Source organism: Maniola hyperantus, chromosome 7 (genome assembly GCF_902806685.2).
Source record: "Maniola hyperantus chromosome 7, iAphHyp1.2, whole genome shotgun sequence".
Lineage (NCBI taxonomy): Eukaryota > Metazoa > Arthropoda > Insecta > Lepidoptera > Nymphalidae > Maniola > Maniola hyperantus.
In genome coordinates, this window is record NC_048542.1 from 3,309,320 (window position 1) to 3,330,793 (window position 21,474).

A 21,474-nucleotide genomic window follows, 5' to 3' on the forward strand; every position below is an offset into this window, starting at 1 on the left:
GTAGGTTTCATCAATCAACGTTATTAATTTGGATTGTACCTACTAATAAAAAAAATATTTTTCAAATCCTCTTTTATTTAGTAGTAGAACAAAATAAAACACAGAATGAAACTAAGTAATATTTGCTGATTATACTTTTTTTTGATGCCACGTGGTTACCACATTAATATCTTTGAGCATGATATCGATCGGTTACAAAATACGAATTACTTATTCATTAATTAGGTACCTTAAATAGTTGTTGACCCGTTAATTAAGTACCTATCTGTCTGTCTGTTAGTGGGCTGCCAAACTACTCATTAGATTTTTATGAAACAAGGTGTCGTTACTCGTTAGCTTCATCATGGAGTTTCTGGAAGGAACCATTAATTATTATACCATGGTGGTATCCAAGTACACGACTATATACATCCTACTCTATGGTACACGAGCTACATTTTGACCTGAAACTAATGAAGTCCGCGAGTCTGCGTCGGTCCTCGTAAGCCGATATAGGATTACAAGGTGGCATAAGTACACTCGAGTACACCAATGTTAGTTTGACCTGTTAAACTATTTATTAAATCTTAAAGCGGCCATATTAGGGGTAGCTTGTAGCAGTCTTCATGGTGCTTTTCCCTTGAAGCGGAGCGGAGCGGAGACCTTTTCAATAGACCAAGCTTATTGTTAGATTACGTGATAATTTAATTAATCACGTCATCTCTACTGTCATTGTCATACACGAAACCACTTACACCATTATCAATTATCATCATTATATCACCCGATAGACGTCCACAGCTGGACATTGGTCTCTTGTAGGGATTACCGGGTGCCACGGTCTTGTGCTGCGCGCCACTTGAATCCAGTGGCTCCCTGCGACTCGTGTGATGACGTCTGTCCTCCTAGTTACTAGTAGGGAGTCTGCAAGGTCGCCATTCTAGCAGCTTGGAACGTCTATCGCTTGAGCCATATGTGATAATACTGTTTACATAGTCAGTACCCTTATGCGATTGACGGCGTGTTTTGAAGCAACTTGATTTTCGCGCTGTTAGCAGCAGTGAGTGTCATGTGAGCGTACTCGGAACTAAAATGTTATTGCCATGAGACATCTGACAATACGAGGACCATTATACGTCTGTCATCTATGTATACAAGTTGACTGCAATGTCACCTGGAGTTTAAGATGGAAACGGGCTTACCTGGAAGGGGTATGGCGGTTTCAATAAACCCATACTCCTTTAGTTTCTACACGGCGTACCGGAACGCTAAATCGCTTGGCAGCACGGCTTTGCCGGTAGGGTGGTCACTAGTCACAGCCAAAGCCTCCCACTAAAGGAACTGTTAGGAACTGTTATTTTGTATGACACGCCATATCGACCGTACATACTTCTTATAGGGTACCTACCTATGTGACAGCTTGAGCAATATCTGCGACCAGATAAGTACTTAGCCGTAGCCGAATCTTCTTTACATAACGAGCGTTTCAATTCATAAACGTGAAATCAAGTTCTAATGATGTGAAGGAGCAATTTCAATTAATTATTAAAATTCTATTTAAAGAAACCGGCTAAGTGCGAGTCAAACTCACACTCTGAGTTCCGTACCATGAAAGTAGGTATAGATATCAATGTAGGTAGGCCGTAGGTAAGTATATTTTAATGACCATATTTGGATAAATTATTCGACCTCCTTAATAAAAACAAAATACTTAGTTTAGATGGTTGGTACAATTAAAAAAGTGAAAGGATTTACACACATTTAAAACTCGGACATACCAAATTAATAAAACCTAGGTACACAAAATTTTGTGTGATGAAAAACAAATCCTACTTTGATCAGTAACGATAAGATCTCAAAGCTCTTCACACACTCAGGGAGTGATTGTACAAGTTGTCATAATAAGTATTATTATTATTACTCTCAGTAGAGGTATAGCATATTATACGATAATACTTCCACGCAGGGTTTGAAATTAATAATTTTCGGATTTTTTCCTTTAAGTACTTGTGCTACAAGACCTCCCTTAGAGTCAAATTTAAGGTTGTAGTTTAATGGTAAGTGTGATGGCTGTCTGTGAATGGGATTCTTTGTACGAAAATATAATCTTTGAAAAGCTGTAGATAACATTTTATTAAGAATACAAGAAACTTGAATTTTTTTCAGAAATTGGAGGTCACCTTAGGGCTTAGAGTATTCAGAACTTGATAGACCGTACTTCAAAAGGTCCTTGTCACCGATACAGACAGACGGACAACAAAAAAATCCTATAGGTATAGGTACGGCTTCCGTTTTTCATTACCAGGTACGGAACCTGAAAAATACAAATTCGAATAGCCTTGAATCCATAAACCAAATTTCCGTCTTACAAACAAGTTTTAAAAGGACACCGTATGTGCGTGCCGACTTGAATTAGAATATTAGGAATTATTTATTCAGATAGCGATGGTTAATGCTAGCTAAGTAGTATCACATGTTGCTATCGCACGTCGTGGTACCTAACTCAGTCTGGGTCCCGAAACAGTTTTGGGAGATCCCACAACCACAACGACAAAATATTTCAACCCAATAATATAATAAAGACAGCCGAGTCTTTATTAGAGTGTCCTTATCGCAGTTTTGAAGTAAAAGTTACGTGATTAGTGCAGCAACAAGAATCGAAAACCTGAATTTGGGATTTCAAAAAGTAAGGTTTTTTTCGTAAGCAGATTGTGCGCGTCTGTCCACCGCATCGGTCAGTTCATTAGGGCTTAATTCCGTCGTCGGAGACCGCTGCGTGTAGGTACTACTTAAGTATTGTTTAAATATCGAATATCGAGTTTGAGTTCGAATTTTAAATACCAGTGCCAAATTACCGAGAGACATATTTTTGGAAGTTATAGTTAATTCTATTTTTAAAATATCAAAAGACAATAATATATTTGTTCTGAGCAAAAGACACTCAACGACCACCTTCTCAAAGTTTTTTTTTAATGGATAATGTTTTTTTTTGTGTGGTGCATTTCCTTGCGCAATTGACACTTTTGTAAAAGTTCAAAAAAGTAGTGCATAGATGTTAATGTGGTTATTATTAATGTTGTGAATAAAGGAACGAAGTATTTAGGTACGTAAGTTGAAGGTAAGAATTACTTACTTAACTTTACATTTTAAAACCTAAGTACTTACTATTAGCTTTAGACGATCAAGTGCTACAGGTCTTATAAGACTATTCAAACATGAACAAAGGGGACACGTCTTGACGGCAACGTTAGTTCTGAATTTCGCCACGCGCCAAAAGAGCCTTGTCGCGCTGTATATAAGTTAAGAATAAAGCTGCGGTCACACCTGTGCGATGCAGGTCGCGATGCGGGAGCTTCCACTAAACTATACTAAAGGTGAAGTGGTCGTGTAGCCTGTAGGTAGGTGTGGATACCGTGGGAGGCGTTCCCGCTTCGTAGTAGCTTTGGTCTTGCGCGGGTCTGGAATCTGGATGATGTCTAAGTCAGTAGATTTGTTAGTTTAGTTATGAGCTATATGACTTGTGAGGGAACCAGATAAATATACAAATGTAGGTACATGTAGATGGCTAAACTCATAAAGCCGTTCCTTAGATAAAAGTCTTAGATGAAAAGTTTTAACGACCTCCCTGGCGCAGTGGTAAGCACTGTGGCCTTATTAGTGGGAGGTCCCGGGTTTTATTCCTGGCAGGGTTTTGGAATTACATATTCTAAATTTCTGGTCTGGTCTGGTGGGAGGCTTCAGCCGTGGCTAGTTACCACCCTACCGGCAAAGCCGTGTCGCCAAGCAATTTAGCGTTCCGGTACGATACCGTGTAGAAACCAAAGAAAGGGGCATAATAAAAACTACCATACTCTTTCCAGGTTAGCCCGCTCCCATCTTATACTGCATCATCACTCACCACCAGGTGAGATTGCAGTCAAGGGCTAACTTGTATCTGAAGTAAAGTAAATTATTTAAGTACTAGATGATGTCCGCGACTTCGTCCGCGTGGGTTTAGGTTTTTAAAAATCCCATGGGAACTTTGATTTTCCGGGATGCAAGCTAACTCGATAACAAACATCAAAAGCGGTTAAACTGTTGGGCCGTGAAAAGCTAGCAGGCAGACAAACAGACACACTTTCGCATTTATAATATTAGTATGGATTATTAAGTTAACATTAATATGCGCATAAAATAAAATAAAAATCTAAATTAGGAAGATGGCGCGTGTTTGGGCACGGGCCAACCTGTTAACTTGTTTTATTGACTAAATATCATGCATGTTTTACTATTTCACCTTGGCGAAGACAGTAAAATATGTTCCACTATATTATTTTTAGGTATGTACTCTAGGTACTTAGTTTGATTAAATTAATTCCGTGGAATTTTGACGTTTTACTAGAAATAACACAAAATATGTAACAAATGAAAGTAACAAATTAAAATAAAATAGGCTGTGGAAACTAAAAATTAAATTTATTAGGGCGTAAGTTTGTATTAGTAAATAGAACCGTATGAGTATTGAAATTTTGAGTGGTACACTAACGGCGCGGCGGGTAAACCCTCCCAATGTATAAGATGACAATCTGTCAGAATTCTACCGAATTAAAAATCAGATGCCTATTTCTTCCGACCTGTTTCAAATTAACCTAATTAACAAGGTTGAATAAGTACCTATATTTTATTTAAATTCAGCTTCAATTCGTTCAAAACACTAAGGGCCGGTTGTTTCAAACTATTGGTCTTCGTAAGATACGTTCGTTAAAATTTAACAGACGTAGACGAACTTTAACATCTGTTAATTTAAGAATGTTGCTTCATTGTACAGAAACTGTTCGTCATTGTTATTTTGGTTGCGAAACAAACCCTAAAAATTAACTTACTTCTCCGTATCCTTTTTTTATTTCATTTTATATTAAATTATATAGTTGTTAATATTGCTACTTCGCATTTTAAACACTTTTTCTTTCATACAAATTCTCTTTCATCTTCAAACAAACTACCATTAAAAGCATTGAATTCAATTGATTCCATTATAATTTGTAAATAAAATATTCCGTTTGTAAGAAGTATAAAGTTACGAACTGATTTGACGATCACCAATGGCGCCAGCACAGGTTAACGTAAACGTAACTTTTTAACGAACGTTAGCGCTAATAGATGCTGAATCAACGCTTTTTCTTTACTTACGTTCGTTAGCGCCATATTTAAAGGTTAAGTGTCCGTCATAAGTTGTTGAAACAACCGACCCTAGTATTATTAAACTACCTACGTATAGTCCGCGACAGGTCGAGATGGCAGTCGGGGAGGGAACGCCCCGCACACCCACACAGCCCCCACGCTAACACGGTGCGGGTGAGTGCGAGTGCGGGGCGTACCCCGCTTACCCCGATTGCTATCTCAACCTGTCGCGGACTATACTTTCGAACCACAGACCACTTGGAATCCATCCGGGGAGGTTTTTCACAAGGACTCAGCTCGCTACGCATCGCGGCAGTCTCAACCACGACGCGGAGGTAGCTGAGTCTGGCGGCCTCAGCGACCAGCGTGCTGTTCACCATGCTGCATATCGTGGAATTCTTCAGTTTCTAGTTGTTTTCATGTAGTGGTTCTGATCCTTGGTGCGTTTCTATTAGGCTGCGTCTGAGGTGGTGAGGAAGTGAAGTTGGGATTTATAGAGAAATCAGCAACGTCTTTTTGAAACATTCCAGGAACACCTGGCTTTACCACACCACCTCGGGACAGATCTTATCATCAGATCAGATCTCATCTTGGGACTTCAGATTAAAGTGTCAATATTTTTTTTAAAGAATATTAGCCATGTTAAATGACTTTATTTTCCTCTCCAACTAAGCGTCAAGCTTGTGCTAGGAGTAGGTACGACAATAGTGCAACGGGCGGGGTTTTCAACCGTCAACCTTTCGGTTTTCAGTCCACTCCTTTACCCGTTGAACTATTGAGGCTCAAAATATTGCTCTGCTCTACCTTCCCAGGCTAAGCTGAAGCTCAAACACAAAACAATGGATATCGGGGAAAGTTTTTTTAGCTTTTTGCCTGATCCAGGGACAGCTGGCTTTAGGTCAAAGTGTAATGTCGCTCTGATCTGCCTCCCCAGGTGAAGATGAAGATCCCTCGTTCAGACACGGTGCAAGGCTCGGCGGCGCTGCGTAAGCCAGTCACGGTGATGCTGTACCACGACCGCTACACGGCCGGCGAGACCACCGGCGGGCTCAGCGTGCTGTTCACCATGCTGTGTATCGTGGACCTCTTCGGCGTCTTCCCTGTCGTTGCGTTACCGAAGAGCATTATCTCTTGTGGTGAGTTTTAACTTTATAGACACCCAGAATTATTCTCCTTAAGACACAGAGAATTCAACTCCTAGAGTACGCATATACAAAGTTTTACGTGAAACAAAATCGTAAAATGTTGGCGGGGGACAGGGGAGAATGCTTTGTTGTGATTGGTGGACTTAAAAGTCACGTAATCAAAACAATGTGCGGAATGAGGGTACCGAACGGGCGTGGGCCGACTTTTATGCTAAGCAAGTGCAAGCTTTGCGAGCGGGGGTGTTCGGCTATTAGGCGTCTATTGATGGTCTATTGGTGGTCTGTGACTTAAGGCAAGGCATTCCGAACCAGTGGTAGATGCATCCGACTATTCGAAAGTACTTGTAAAAGTTTATTTGAATAAAAAAGATTTTTACTTATTTTACGATTTACGAAAAACGGAACACTTATAGGATCACTTTGTTTTCAGTCTGTCTGTCTGTCAAGAAACCTACAGGGTACTTCCCGTTTACCTAGAATCATGAAAAAGGCAGGTAGGCCCTCGGTGCGCAAACCTGTTTCGCACTTGGCCGGTTTTTTTGTAAAAGTAAAATAGTCCTCAACTATCTGAAGTGGAGTTGTGACTTGTGAGAGTTGATTCCTTGTGTTTGGCGCACGCAGGTATCTACGGAGTGCCGCTCGTGATATCAGTGTTCGCGCTGCAGCTGTACACGGCTGTGCTGCTGGGCCGCAGCTGGCTCCTGGCGCACGAGATATCGCCTAATATCAGAGAAAAGAGTAGGTATGGAAAACTAGTACAGTGCGACAAGGCTCGATTGGCACTTCAATGACATTGACAGGGGGCGCTGTTGAAGAACAAAGGCTTAAAATATCCCAACAACAGGGGACACTTGACGGCAACGTTAGTTTCGATTTTCCCCACGCGCCAAGATAGCCTTGTCGCACTGTAGTTACGACGTCCGCCTTCTAATCGGAGGTCAGGGGTTCGATCCCGGGCACGCACCACTAACTTTTCGGAGTTATGTGCGTTTTAAATAATTAAATATCACTTGCTTTTACGGTGAAGGAAAACATCGTGAGGAAAACTGCATGCCTGAGCGTTCTCCACAATTTTCTCAAAGGTGTTTAAGAAGTCTACCAATCCGCACATGGCCAGCGTGGTAGTAATATGCAAATGCATATAATCCGGTCTCTATTGATTAGGTTGTGGAGCGACTCTCATAACTAAGATATTTTGTTTGAAAAGAGAGTTCCCACGGGATTTTTAAAAAACTAAATCCACGCGGACGACGAAGTTGCGGGCATCAGCTAGTACTTAGTTCAATAAACCATGTTACATTTTGCAGGTCTCCCTACGCTGCAGTAGCAGAACTAGCATTTGGAATGCCAGCGCGCCGGTTGGTGACGTTTCTCATAGATGCCACCGTTTTCGGCGCGGGAGTTCCCAATTTCATCTTTGGTAAGTACACTGTGTTTGCCCCATAAGTTGCGTAGACTATGGGCAAAGTGGCCAAGTGGCGGATTTGCCCTAAGGCCCTGCAGTAGGCCCGGGCCTAGGGCGGCCCGGTATTATGGACGGTTAATCGTGACAAAAAATTACTAATGATAACATTGATAACAAGAAATAACTCGTACCTACAAAGTTGTAAATATTCTAAAAGCTCGCGCAAATTATGGCGGGCCGCACTGCACCGCATCGTATAACAATAATCTACCTGAATCATTTTTCAAACCCCTCTCTGCGCCCAACTACGTCAAGCTGCTTGACCGTTTCGGCAGCCCTTTAACCATTTAAAGACCGAAGTATGTACTTCAATTCGCAGCTTCCCAAAGCATGCAGTTATTTTGGTGGAAGATCACGGGAGGAGAAGTGGGGGTGACGTATTGCGTGTGGATGATACTCATCGGGTTACTGCTGTGTCCTGTTATGTGGCTTGGCTCACCCAAGGACATGAAGTGAGTAATTACCATGTAAATAATTCTAAATACATATCAAAAATTACGGACCGGCAAGAATCGAACCCGCGTCTCTTGGGATCGCGCCCGACACTCGGACCACTAAGCTACGGCTCGCTTGCTGCCAGTGACGCTTATATGAGTGACTAGCTTATGCTCGCGACGTCGTCCGCGTGGACTACACAAATTTCAAACCCCTACTTCACCCCCTTAGGGGTTAAATTTTCAAAAATCGTTTCTTAGCTTAGATGCCTACGTCATAATAGCTATCTGCATGCCAAATTTCAGCCTGTTCGATCCAGTGGTCTGAGCTGTGCGTTGATAGATCAGTGAGTCAGTCAGTCAGTCACCTTTTCCTTTTATATATTTAGATTTTAGCTTTTTTCTTGATACACAATACCATAATTTTAATTAGTGTAATTGGCTTTATGGCCGTTCTAATTAAATAGGTACCTAATAAATAAATAATGAAAAAAATTTCCAGGCCCATAGCCCTAACTTCAGTGTGCATAGTGACCACAGTGGCCATAGCCACCTGGACCTGCATATGCCTGGATGACTCATCCCCTCCGAGCTCTGGGGATGTCCTCAAGTACGTTCCCAATCCGAGGGACTTTCTTGTAGCTTACGGAATTATCGCTTTTCAGGTAATACTAACACTTAGATTCCTTTGTAATGGTTTTCAAATGTAGTCCCTAATCTAGGGTATAACTGCTTAGACAGAAATAGAACATTTCCATTTTAGTAGTTTCCCCTAAGAATTCTTCCTCTTGATTTCACCGAAAAACTAAATTACTTTAAACTTTCAAAAAATATATATTGGCGTCTATTATCAGTTATTACTTTATTTGGAACTCCCAAAATTGAATTATGCTAAACATAATCCTGTTTCAAATTCAAACGTGTAAGCCAGATAAATTAATAGTCAAAAATATTGAAGACAAGGATTCAAGCTTAATGATAAGCATCAGCTTCTTTCCTGTTTTTTTTTTAAATATTTTATTACAATAAAAACTAGAGCTTTCTGGAAATTCCTTATTAATTCCAGTTCGACATCCATCCAATGCTGCTTACACTGCAAGTGGACATGAAAGACAGTCGCCGGATCAACTCGGCTGTGCTTGGCGCGTTCGGCATCACGGGCTTCATGTTCATGGTGACTTCACTACTCGCCGCCAATAGATACGGGAACAACATTGAGAACAACATTTTACAAGGTTATACATTTGACTATTGGCCTTCATTATTTTATTCCGGGCGGGGGGTTCGGCACCTCTAATTTTTCAGTTGTGTGCGTTTAAAACAATTTTAAATGCCACTTGCTTTAACGGTTTAAGGAAAACATATCGCGAGGAAACTTGCCTGAGATGAGAGTTTTCCATAATGTTCTCAAAGGTGTGTGAAGTCTGCCAACTCGCACTTGGCCAGTGTGGTGGTGGTTGTTGGTCAAACCCTTCTGAGCCGGCGATGGGTTGATCATGATGATCTTCAAACTTAAATGCGTCTGCGTGAAGTTAGCTTTGCAATCTTGCGCATGGGACACTCGAGAACTAAATCACTTAACGGGCGGCGGTAGGTTCCACCTTTAAACAAAGTAACTTCTCAACTCGACTGTACAAACGAACAAGACACATATAGCGAGAGAGAGACGCATCAAGGAACTGGCGGGAATGTAGGAGCGAGATGTGCGCTGTTACCCTCCCCGCTACCTCGGGCGACCTCGGACACCCCACATGTGTGTTCTGCGCAACGTCGTGCGCAAACTTCAGGGGCGCATTTACGTTCGTATCGTACTGTAGTTCACGTATCTAACTTATAACTACCTAATCCAGCACTTTGTTCTAGGCATGCCACCATCAATCGCACTATACATCGTGGCGTTGTTAGTAACACTGCAGCTGTGTCTCTCCAGTGCTGTTGGCAATTCTGCGCTCTTTCAGCATATTGAGGACTTGCTTCAAATTCCTAGAGGTATGTGGCACTTAAAAAAATTATTTTGCCGCCCGCGCGTTAAATCAATTCCTTTAAAAACAATAACTTTTTCCTTTTTCCAAATAAGTAGGTAGGTACACAAAATTCGTGAATAACGTAGGACCTTGCCTAAATTCCATCAAAATTAATTAATGATGATGATGATTAGCTTAGCAATCGCTTTCCTATATTGGGTTTAACCTAGGTAGGCCGACATGTTTTGAAGCATGCTCGAAGGTGTCGTCGACACCTTCCAGATCGTAAATACCGCGCCAGCTTCACACATAAGCGTACGAATTGATTCTTCACTTTCTAGGACACGATTGAACGAGTTTACAGTGCGACAAGGCGCTATTGGCACTTGAATGACATTGACAGGGGAGCGCTGTTGGAGAACAAAGGCTTAGAATATTCAAACAAGAACAAAGGGGACACTTGACGGAAACGTTAGTTCCGATTTTCGCCACGCGCAAAGATAGCCTTGTCGCACTGTACCTACCTAGGTCTATAATAATATCTTTGATTGGGTTTAATATTCCGTTATTTTTTAACACTTCTGTTCTTATTTCAGATTTCTGCTTACAGCGTTGCCTCATCCGGTCAAGCATCGTCGCACTCGCCGTATTTCTAGGAGAGTCTGTACCAAGATTCGACCTCGTCATGGGTCTAGTGGGTTCAACCCTAACCGGCCCCCTAATGTTCATATTCCCCCCTCTTTTCTTCCTAAAGCTCTGCCACAAAAGATCTTCTATGAAGGAACTGGATGTATTAATAGCACGTAGAAAAAAAAGCTTGACACGTATCGAAAACGATTACATCAAAAATGGCGACAGCAATGGCGACCTGTCAAAATTCCCGCTCATTTTACCACATACACAGACTAAGTACAAAACGTTTGTCACCCAACACGAATACATATACCACATAGCTCCTAATGTAGATGTTGCGGATTATACGGTTAAATGGTACGATGTCGTTTTGGCGGTGATTGTTATGATCATGGGCATTGTGGCTACACTTGTCGCGACGTATATAAGTTGGTCGGACGCCATTACGTCGGCAGAATTTGCGCCACCATGTTTGTTGAACGCAACAGCCGCAGCGCGGAGTTTTATAGAAGCTGCCACTCAGAAGTAAGAGTGAAGCCACACGATGCGTTGCGTTGGCGGTGCGGCGCCTGAGCGGTGCCGCTGCGTTATCCTACATAGAAATCGCTCATCGCTGTGCAATGCTACACGATGCGTTACAACGTCGTGCGGGCGCCGCACCGCACGCGCAACGTACTTGGGAACAGAGAGACCAGGCGGGAAGGGGTATTGCAGTGCAATGCCATACATCTGCCGTAGCCCGTAGCGGCAACGCAATGTCAATAATCAAATCCACAGTGGTACGGCGCCGCAACGCAGCGGAAACGCATTGTGTGGTCTCAGTCTAATTGTGGCACATATAATACTAAAGAATAAAGATGCATGTACACATTCGCATGAAGTGAGGGGGCGAGACGAAACGCGAAATGTGTGACCAAAATTAAAGGCTGACCAGAAAATAAAACACGTGGAACTAATTTATGCAAGACATATACTTAGTGACCATCACAGATATACACCTACAGATATGCAACTAGCGTGGCCCCCTCAGTTCCTCTCGCTCAAGCAGTGCAACTTGCGTGGTTCCCTCAGTCCCTCTCGCTCAAGCAGAGGTACTTGTGAAATGTTATTCCTTCTATTTTACGTTCGCTTCGGCTATTGTAGCCTAGTATACTGCAACCTACCATTGCATAACTTCAAAAACAACAAACAACAAAACAAATCAATTATGTATTTCTTTAAAATACTTGAGTCGACATAAGCTCACTTCACGTTATTTGTCAAGATCTACATTTTACAAAGTGGCCAGTGATGAGGACAAAAAATAATTATTTTGTCACGTTCTAATGAGAGCTTAAATGCATATAGCTATCTAGCTTTAACAGTAAGAGTCACAATAGGGCTACTTCTACAGGTATTTATTCTGAGGTGACCATAGACTATTCACAAGTGGCGCCCCCAGAGCAATTTTTTTATATTTCTGGTCAGGCTTTAATGTTATCGCAATAAGACAACCTTGCGATAGCTTTATCTAAGTGAATTATAGGTATCTGGGGGTTTTAACAATATCCTGATGTCTATAATATAATAATATAATAGGTAATAATAAAAATAAAAGGATGGATGCTTGATGAAATAAAAGATCTTTCTAACTATAAAATGTCTTTTATTCAACAAATCCACCAATATTTAACAACCATTAGGTACAACAAGTCAGTCTATAAAATACGTTTATAATAAAAATTAAATATAGTAAATGATCATATATTTTGTAAAAGCAAAGTATATGAAACAAATAAATTGTGTCTTACAGCTCCTTCACATTATATTATATGTACGACGAATAATTGTCGTCTAAAGCGAATTTCATACTACGGCATCCGGTAAATATTGGTGTTCCCAACATTCGTACCAATTTTTAGCTCTATGCGAATTATTGTAACCTTGAATGTCTATTTTGTCCGGATTATAATACATATTATATCCCGTAGTGTGAAATGAGCTTAAGTCTTTAATGTATTTTTATCTACACCCATCCTTTAAATCCTCTATAAAAGATTCTGAAACAGTTAGCTTATTGCCAACATTAAAACACCCAATATCTTAATAACCATTAACAGACAGACACACACTTTCGCATTTATAATATTAGTATGGATTAACGTTTAAGGGTGCCTGGCGGGGGTTCCCACGATACTAAGTGTCTCGTAATGCATCACGTGATTTCTAATACTACTATGAAGAAAATAAAAAAAATTGGACTTTATACTTTGACGTAAGATTTTTTACACCTTTATTACCTGTTATCTCCCAAAGTCACTATGATCCAAACAAACGTTCCTTCCAGTGTTGGTGACAATACGCAGAGAAACTTTCAGCTTTTATAAAATAAGGAAGGTCTGGCACGCGCTGGCTCTTAGACCAATAGCTCTCTTTTTATAACTGTCAATCTAGTGTACAGTACACGGCCAAAAGTGATTTAACATCGATCTTTAGAAGGAGATAGCAGAATTGTAGAGCACTGTCTCGGTCGTTGAGCCCAACAAAACGTCATAATATGGGTATGAGTGACAGAGACAACGCTCTACAAACCTGAAATGTCACTCTAAAGGCCGATGTTCATCACTTTTGGCCGCGTACTTTACCTACAAGTATTCTGCAACTCTTTATATCTTTTGGCTAAGATTTAAGAACTATTACGGGCCCACATCAATACTTTTTTCATAAGTTAAAACACAAAACTTAAATGCAACAAATGATATACTATTATGCCTACATAAGTACAACAACTGTAACTTAAAAGTACAATTGTACAATATGCGGCAGAAAGAAAGGTACATTAGAAGGAGATAGCAGATTTGTAGAGCATTGTCTCTGTCGTCGAGACCGACAAAACTTCATATGGGTATAAGTGACAGAGACAACGCTCTACAAAGCCGAAATGTCATTCTTAAGGCCGATATACATTACTTTCTGCTGCGTACTGTACCAAAATTATTATATAAATCAACTTTGGCACAAAAAAAAAACAAATAGGAACGCGTCCCGAATTCTTCACAAACAAGTCTAATCGACTGCACTTTGGATGGGTTTTCGTATCAATAACACGGTTAACCTTAGTCTCTATTTCTTTTTTAGAACCTTAAAGCGGTTAACCTCTAAATAATATCTGTCCCGGCTGTACTCGACGTTAGCCCGACTAGTTTCGAACCCATCCGTGGTCCTTTTTCAAGGGAGTCCGTCCGTTGGCAGTCAAATCTGCGGCGCGTGCGCGAACGGACTCCCTTGAAAAAGGGATGGGACCCCGGATGGGTTCGAAACTAGTCGGGCTAACGTCGACTACACACGTGAGTACAGCCGGGACAGATATTATTTAGAATGGAAATCACTCACGGTAGTTTAAACGCTAAAACGGTTAACCTCTATTTCTTCTTTAGAACCAATTGCTCTCCAAAACGTTTTTTTATTTCCTTCTTATCTAACTTTCCCATTGCATTTCTAGGCATTTCGTTGACTATCAACATAGTCTTCGGCAACTGGTACGGCGCTAACCTTTTCCCCGCTTCTTCCTTTAACTCCTTCAAGGTTAAACTACACTTCTCTTTAAGAACCACAACAGTGGCTATGATTTCTCCGTAACTGTCGTCGTCTATGCCTAGAACTGCCACGTCGGCTACGCTAGGATGTTCTAAGATGGCGGATTCAACTTGTAAGGCGCTGACTTTATATCCCCCAGTCTTTATGATATCTATGGAGGTGCGGCCGAGGATTTTGAATTTTCCATCGGCGAATGACGCGGTATCCCCCGTACGGAACCAAGCGTCTTCGGTGAAATCTGGCGAGTCGAGTGTAGGGACGCGGTTCCAGTATCTGTATGCCAAAATAAGTTTTTACAGTACGCGGCCGAAAGTAATGTACATCGACCTGAAGAAGGAGATAGCAGATTTGTACAGCGTTGTCCCTGTTGTTGAGACCGACAAAACGTCATATAGGTATGAGTGACAGAGACAACGCACTACAAAGCCGAAATGTCATTCTAAAGGCTGATGTACATTATTTTCGGCCGTGTACTGTAAGTATCTTCAAGATTAAACCTATGGATGTCTATGAAACACAAGGAACAACAAACTTAATTCGCAATGATCCACCAAAACAGGCAAAACAGACAGATCTGTACGGTACAATGTGCAGCAGGCGATATTCACCACCCGCCCTCCCACTATTAAACATGCACGAAAAGCAAGCAACCAAGCAATTTGCCAAACTCGAGTTGTAGACTCCCTAATCGACAGTTGCAAAGTCACGTAAAACGTACGTTGTGTTTTAAAAGATTTGTGTGATGTTGTGTGGTGGTGCGTATTGCTTGCTCTCCCTGCATGTTTAGTAATGGGAGGGCGGGCGGTGCATATCGCATTCTGCACGTTGTGCCATACATATTTTTTTGTTTGGCGCATTATAGCGAATTAAGCTTGTTTTATTATTATTCCGATACAAGTTAGGTTAGCCCTTGACTGCGATCTCACATGGTGGTAAATGATGCAATCTAAGATGGAAGTGGGCTAACTTGGAAGGGGTATGGCAGTTTAATTAAACCCATATTCCTGATCGGTTTATCTGCGGCATCGCACCGGCACGGTAAATCGCTTGGCGACACGCCTTTACCGGTAGGGTGGTACAGTTCTTGCAATTCACGAAGGCGAGTGGCTCATGGTTGTGTTTAAGTCGTATCGGTATAAGGTTGGTACACTGAATGTGTGTGTTTGCGAGCGCTTGCTCGCGACTGATTGGGCCGACATGCACACACACTTACGCAATGCCCGCTGTAGTAACTCATGTATGAGTATTTAATTGTAGTGTGTAAAAATCGGCTCGACCATCTCACTGTCCACGTCTTCACTGCGCGGGAGTCCGAGCTCGACTGAGTCGACTGACTGCCTCGGACGAGTACGATTACCCCTTCCACGCACACTGCGTGAGGTGCAGACCCGAGACGACAAGTGTCTTGGATGTAGTAGGTATATGTTTTGGTATGAATGTAAGTTTGTATGTATTATTTGCATGTATGCTACACCCGCGTCTCCGACGTAACGCCTTCGTGAATTGCAAGAACCGTAACTAGCTACGGACAAGCTGGTTCAAGCAACTATTGAACTAGCTTACCTACTAAATACAGCAGGTCCTTTCAGGCACAATTCTCCTTCGAAGACGCCATCTTGGCTCAGTGTGTGTTTTGTTACGGAAGTTGTCCAACTACCCTCATAGGATTCCTTTTTTGAGGTCAAACCGAGTTTGTCGAGCGATATCTGTGGACAACACACTAAAATCAAATAAAACCGTCAAATAATTTGATATTAATATAATGTATTTACGTTACGTAATACGTACCACGACTATCGCGGTAGAACAGGGTCTTGGAATTATTAATTGGGACTTGGAATTATTAACTGGGACTTGGAATTATTAATTGGGACTTGGAACAGGGTCTTGGTAATTAAATGATGTGATTTTTAGGGTACCTCAAAAGGAACCCTTATAGGATCACTTCGTTGTCTGTCTGTCTATCTGTCTGATTGTCTGTGTGTCTGTCTGTCCGTCTTGCGTGTCTGTCGAGAAAACCTACAGGGTACTTCCCGTTGACCTAGAAATAGGCTTCCAGGTTGGTAGGTCTTGTAGCACAAGTAAAGAAAAAAATCCGAAAATCCGCTCTTTCTATTATGCAATCCAGAAAAGCGTCGTAAGATATCTTAAGTTAATCTTAAGCCTCAATAGCTCAACAGTTAAGAAGCGGACTGAATTCTGAAAGGTAGCTGGTTCAAACCCTACCTGTTGCACTATTCCTACTCCTAGCACAAGCTTTTCGCTTAATTAGAGGGGAAACGGGAATATTAAATAAATAAAAAATATAATATTCTTTAAAAAAAATTATACACTACACACCTGTGTGTCAGGCGCAGGCGACTCCACAGTTAATGCCGGCTGCATCCCCTGGTCAGCAGGGATCAGCCTGGCCGCGACCCCTGGCAGCGGCAGCCCCACGTGGCCGAGGGTCCTGCCCTCCAGCGGTCGGTAGGGGTTGCTCAGCGCCATGCCACATTCTGACATGCCGTAACGCTCCAACAACCTCATTCCTGAGATCTGTAAAAGAAGAACATTTTGTCGTAGTCTTTTTATATTAATTAATCCGATACAAGTAATCCCTTAACTGCGACTTCAACTAATGGTAACTGGTGATGTAGTCTAAGATGGAATAGAATGGAATATATTTTATTCAAGTAGACTTATTACAAGTGCTTTTGAATCGTTGACTAGTTTAATTTACCACTGGTTGGGAATGCCGTTCCTACCGAGAAGAACCAGCAAGAAACTCAGCGGTTGCTCTTTTGCAGTGATCAATTTACATTATTATAACATACTGTACAAGCAATTGCAGCCCCGTGCATTGCTGGAGCGAGTCAAATCCAAGCTTTCTTATCATTTACATAGTCTTCCACTGTATAATATACTTTTTTCAAGAGCATACTTTTAATAGCTGAAGCGGCCTTTTTTGGGAAGGCGTATGGCAGTTTTAGAGCACAGTAAATTCGCAGTGACCGAGTGGCGGTATCACTGCGAACACGGCGGCGGTGGCTCGTAGCTCGTCTCGTCTCAGGTTGATACAGTATCAGATACGTTACATGCTACAAGGCTAGGTGAGTACCCTGCGGTTGAGACAGACAAAACGTCATATAAGTATGAGTGACAGAGAGCAGAACAGAGCGTTCTACAAATCCGAAATCTTTTTCTAATGCAATATTTCCTGTTGGTAACGACACGAATTACTTACCTCCTCCCACTTCTTAAACAGCGTCTCAGGCAGGGCGGCAGACCCGGCGCACATTAGCCGCATCTTGGTCGACAGCGTAGCGCGGACGTAGTCGCGCGTCTTTTTGTCGGCGAACATTTTGTCGTAGTCGGAAGCTAAGCGCGCATACATCGCGGGAACGCCGTGGAACACTGACACGCGGGTTTCTTCGCGGTCGCCCGTGCCCAGCAGACGCGCCCACACTGTGTGAGAGGCGAATGATGGGAGCATTCGTATTCTATAACAAAAAACCAGTCGAGTTGTATTCGCACACGAAGGGTTCCGTACCATTCTACAAGATATAACACTAATGTGTAACTGCAAGTAAATGACGGACAGCACCATCTATGTTATTTGTATGTTATTAATGCTCAAAAAAATGAAATCAAGTTATGTTGGTTTCATTTCAACAATACTTTTAATACCTAGCTCCTGCAGCTAGTGATGCATTGAGGGAGTTCAGCTGCCCGTGTATATGATGCAAGGGCAGAGTGTGCAGCACCACGTCCTGCGCTGAGTACTGCCAAGCTGTGTGTAGTGATGATATCTGTGTAGCCAGCATATTGTGTGTCCATACCACGCCTTTGGGCTTGCTCGTTGTACCTGTAAGAGTTAACCTCAATTAATGATTTCTACATTATAATATGTGGTTTTGTCAAGCGCCGTTAACCAGTTCAAAATTAGATTATTAGATTTTTTTTTTCATTTATAGACTAGCGCTTGGCTGCCATCAGATTTGGGTGGCAAGTGATGGTACAGCTTAAGATGGAGCGCGCTTCCCTAGAAGATGCCTATTCACTCTTGTCTTGAACCCATATTATAATTGGAGGGGAAAATTTTTTAAATTTTTTAAATTTTTCATATACACTTACCACTAGTATAAATCAGCATAGCCTCTGTACCACCGTACCACATATTTGACGGGCCAACATCACTTATGAAATCATCCTGTACATTTCCCAGATCAACTTTACCCTGTTCATCTTTCCCCAGATCTGTACCCTGGTCTGCTTTACCCTGTTCATCTTTCCCTAGATCTATGTTACCCTGATCTTTCCCCTGTTCTTCTTTGTCATCCTTAGGCCTGTATACAACTAGTAAGGGTTTGGAGAGCTCTTGTGAGACTGGTCGGAGTACTTTCTCAAAATCTTGCAAGCAAATAATTAGAATGGACCCGCTGTCTGTTATGTAGTATTTTAGCATCTCGGCCGGGTGGAGAGGTGTTAGTGGGACAGCTGAAAGTAAAAAAAATATTTAATTTAATTTAATTTAATTTGTACCAAAAACAATTTTATTAAAGAGAAAAAGAGAGTAAACATGGACAGGGAAGCACTTCTCTCTATGAGAGATTTCTACCAGTGACCCTTGGGAGTGAGCGAGGTAGTAGATAGAGGGAGTAGAATAGGTACAAAAAAAAGATTAAAAGTTATTCATGAAAAGGACAGAAGAAGATGAATATTACATTGAAAGCTCAAACTAAAGCTTAAGATTGAAATCTCATTGGTCAAAGAACAAATAAGTTTGTTGAAAATCCCATGTAGATTAATTTATAAAGAACATATTATTTATAGTTACTAAAATAGGTTAAGGTTACTAAAATAATAATAAACAATGGCACCGATTCCGTTGTCTTTCTCTAAACTAAATCTAGAGTATCTACATCCTTTTCTTTTTAACAATGCTAAAAGGGGACAGAACATGATCTTTACATTTGAAGACTCTAAATTTTAGTGCACGCTACAAATTTAAACAGTAGGCTCGCGACTGTGCGCTAAAATCACGGGTTTTACCATCTAAAAATTCAATTTAAAACTGTCAAACTGTGTCTGTCCTTTTCATATTACATTAGTAAGAAGAGGATGCGAATACTCTAAAATTAGGTTGTGCTCAGAATCAGTACCATTGCAGACCTTTCTTGTCTAGTCAAATAAAGATATTATTATTCTTCTTCTTATCTTGATTGGTGGCTTTTTAGTGCCAGACCAGCACAATGCACTTCACCAGTGTCAAGTATTATTATTATAAGGATTTCACAGACAACACTAAATATAACAATAAATCGCTAGTATATGACAGAATCAACACATTAATAAAATTGATTTACCTATATTCCCAGTCATCCATATAGCCCACTGTACAACAATGTGAGATGCATCATTGCTACACATGTATGAAATAGTGTATTCAGTTTCACCCTCTGAAAACAATTAAAATATTTCACTCAAAGCTTTAGGCATCTAGCACACTAGCATGGTAGTCCAAGTCCAAGACTATTGAATACATTAAACCTGATGTTCTATGAAACTATAACAAATAGAATTTTTGAAATTTAATTTTCATTTTTCTTAATATGATATAAAATTTCTATCAAATTCCCCTATGTGGAAAATCACAAGTTTCCAGGAGAAACTAGTAGGTAAATTTAAACTTTTTGATATAATTTGAATTACTTTTAGGTTAAAATCATAATAGCTAAAAACATTATCTCATGAACTAACACACACAATAAACCAAGGTGCATGTGACCATTTAAAATTGAATGAAATGGCAACAAAAATGAAAATTCTAAATAATCACATAGCAGATTTTCTATGTGCAGTGACAATATTATGACAAGTTAAAACAAACACACAAACAAACCAACAAGAAAGCGAATTAGCAAAAATTTTGAACTTTAAGTTAAAATAATTGATATTTTACCAAGTTGAGCAGCGATATCTTGACTGAGGGCAGTTGCTGCTTGGTACAGTGCAGCGTAAGTGTAGGTGCCAAAGTCGTCCTGCAGAGCCACCCTTGAAGGGAACAGTAAGGCTCTTCTGAATACAGGTACTGCACCACCTTTTAAATAATGATAAAATATTTAGTATGCGAAAAAATTAATAGCTCGATAGTCAAAGAAAAGAGTGATTAAAGAATAGCAATCCACAAAAATGCTTAATGTTGGCTGAACGAGTTGAGAAGCTGAAGTGGCTTCTTCGCTCTGGGCTGGTTTCCCCACTTAAACATTTCCGTCTGTTATGTGTTTGCTGCGTTAGCTGAAGTGGCTATGGGCACAGCACATAGTTCAAAAAACCGTTAGAAAAAGTTTAAACCAAGCAGGCCATAAAAATAAAAAAGTAAAAAGGGCAAAGTTAATTTCAAGGTATCATAAGATTGACATCATAATTAATACTTTTTACCTATTTTTTAAATTGCTACATGGACGCACTATACGATAATCACATGAAAAGATAAGGTTTAATTGGAATGCGCTTTTTAGACTATGTCTATTCACTCTTGCTTTGAACTTTGAAGACTTAATTTTTTTATTTAGCCTAGAACTCTACTAACTTGGAAATATTTAAAATATCATACTCACCAGCTTTAACATCTCGGTTGAACGAATTCAAGAGCTCTGCACTGGCCTCCTCTTTAACAGCTGCAGTAGAAAGAGTTCTATAAGCTGTAAAACCAAAAGGTTTTCGAAAAAGCCGGTTAATTATGCGCAAAGAACGAATTGGAATTTCCATCTTAGATATTGTCTTCTGGTTGAGATATTTTTCAGCGTGATAAAGCTGACAAATGTAGCACCTTAATGAGATAAGTAAACCCAGAACATTACGTTACTAGGTTGTATGATAAATAAAAGTTTTGGAGATAAGAATTATTATGAAAATTGAGAAAAGGATAGAGGTTATTTTGCATAGTGAATGACACAATGACAGTTTAGAGTTAGTTCAGAAAGTCATAATCGTCATTTTTATAATAATATTATGTTTTCCTATTCCTGTATTGAGTTGTTTTTCAAAGTAGCCAATATAAATAAATAATAAATATTTAAACTAAAAAAAAATATTAAGGCTTTTTCGCCTTAAAGAGTTGTCCCTGTCCAAAG

The 21,474-nt window shown here is 40.6% G+C and overlaps 2 protein-coding genes across 5 annotated transcripts in view; one reads left to right on the forward strand and one right to left on the reverse strand.

The window, feature by feature from the left end:
• Positions 1-12,467, forward strand: part of LOC117983947 (uncharacterized) — a 17,425-nt gene extending 4,958 nt beyond the window's left edge. The window contains exons 1-9 of one of the 3 annotated variants that reach the window (XM_034970589.2): positions 2,748-3,097; positions 6,074-6,275; positions 6,906-7,026; positions 7,592-7,704; positions 8,069-8,201; positions 8,686-8,848; positions 9,250-9,418; positions 10,047-10,172; positions 10,744-12,467. In XM_034970589.2, the coding sequence (XP_034826480.1) occupies positions 6,080-6,275; positions 6,906-7,026; positions 7,592-7,704; positions 8,069-8,201; positions 8,686-8,848; positions 9,250-9,418; positions 10,047-10,172; positions 10,744-11,309 (1,587 nt within the window). In that variant the 5' untranslated portion in view covers positions 2,748-3,097; positions 6,074-6,079 and the 3' untranslated portion in view covers positions 11,310-12,467. Of the gene's footprint in view, positions 1-2,747; positions 3,098-6,073; positions 6,276-6,905; positions 7,027-7,591; positions 7,705-8,068; positions 8,202-8,685; positions 8,849-9,249; positions 9,419-10,046; positions 10,173-10,743 lie in introns of those variants that run through there. The other 2 variants (XM_069499771.1, XM_069499772.1) reach the window with 2 other exon arrangements.
• Acsf3 (Acyl-CoA synthetase family member 3) lies at positions 12,258-21,283 on the reverse strand. Of its 2 annotated transcripts, XM_034969950.2 has the most exons (10): positions 20,959-21,283; positions 20,301-20,438; positions 19,705-19,797; positions 18,473-18,835; positions 18,026-18,203; positions 17,583-17,838; positions 16,697-16,894; positions 15,920-16,062; positions 14,180-14,629; positions 13,862-13,880 (listed from the first exon to the last, which is right to left on the reverse strand). In XM_034969950.2, exons 1-9 carry the CDS (start codon positions 21,107-21,109, stop codon positions 14,182-14,184), a joined length of 1,968 nt encoding a protein of 655 aa, XP_034825841.1. In that variant the 5' UTR covers positions 21,110-21,283; the 3' UTR covers positions 13,862-13,880; positions 14,180-14,181. The 2 variants fall into 2 exon arrangements, with proteins under 2 accessions (XP_069355856.1, XP_034825841.1); XM_069499755.1 differs by having other exon boundaries at positions 12,258-14,629.
• Between the last annotated feature and the right edge of the window lie 191 nt (positions 21,284-21,474).

Bases quoted from the DNA above. Each gene is read 5' to 3' on its own strand.
- Acsf3 (XM_069499755.1), bottom strand. From the start codon at position 21,109: ATGGAAATTCCAATTCGTTCTTTGCGCATAATTAACCGGCTTTTTCGA. The intron at 16,063-16,696 runs GTGTGTAGTGTA...TGTTGTCCACAG, and splicing joins CGCCTGCGCCTGACACACAG to ATATCGCTCGACAAACTCGG. The intron at 14,630-15,919 runs GTAAGCTAGTTC...TTTGGCATACAG, and splicing joins GGACCTGCTGTATTTAGTAG to ATACTGGAACCGCGTCCCTA.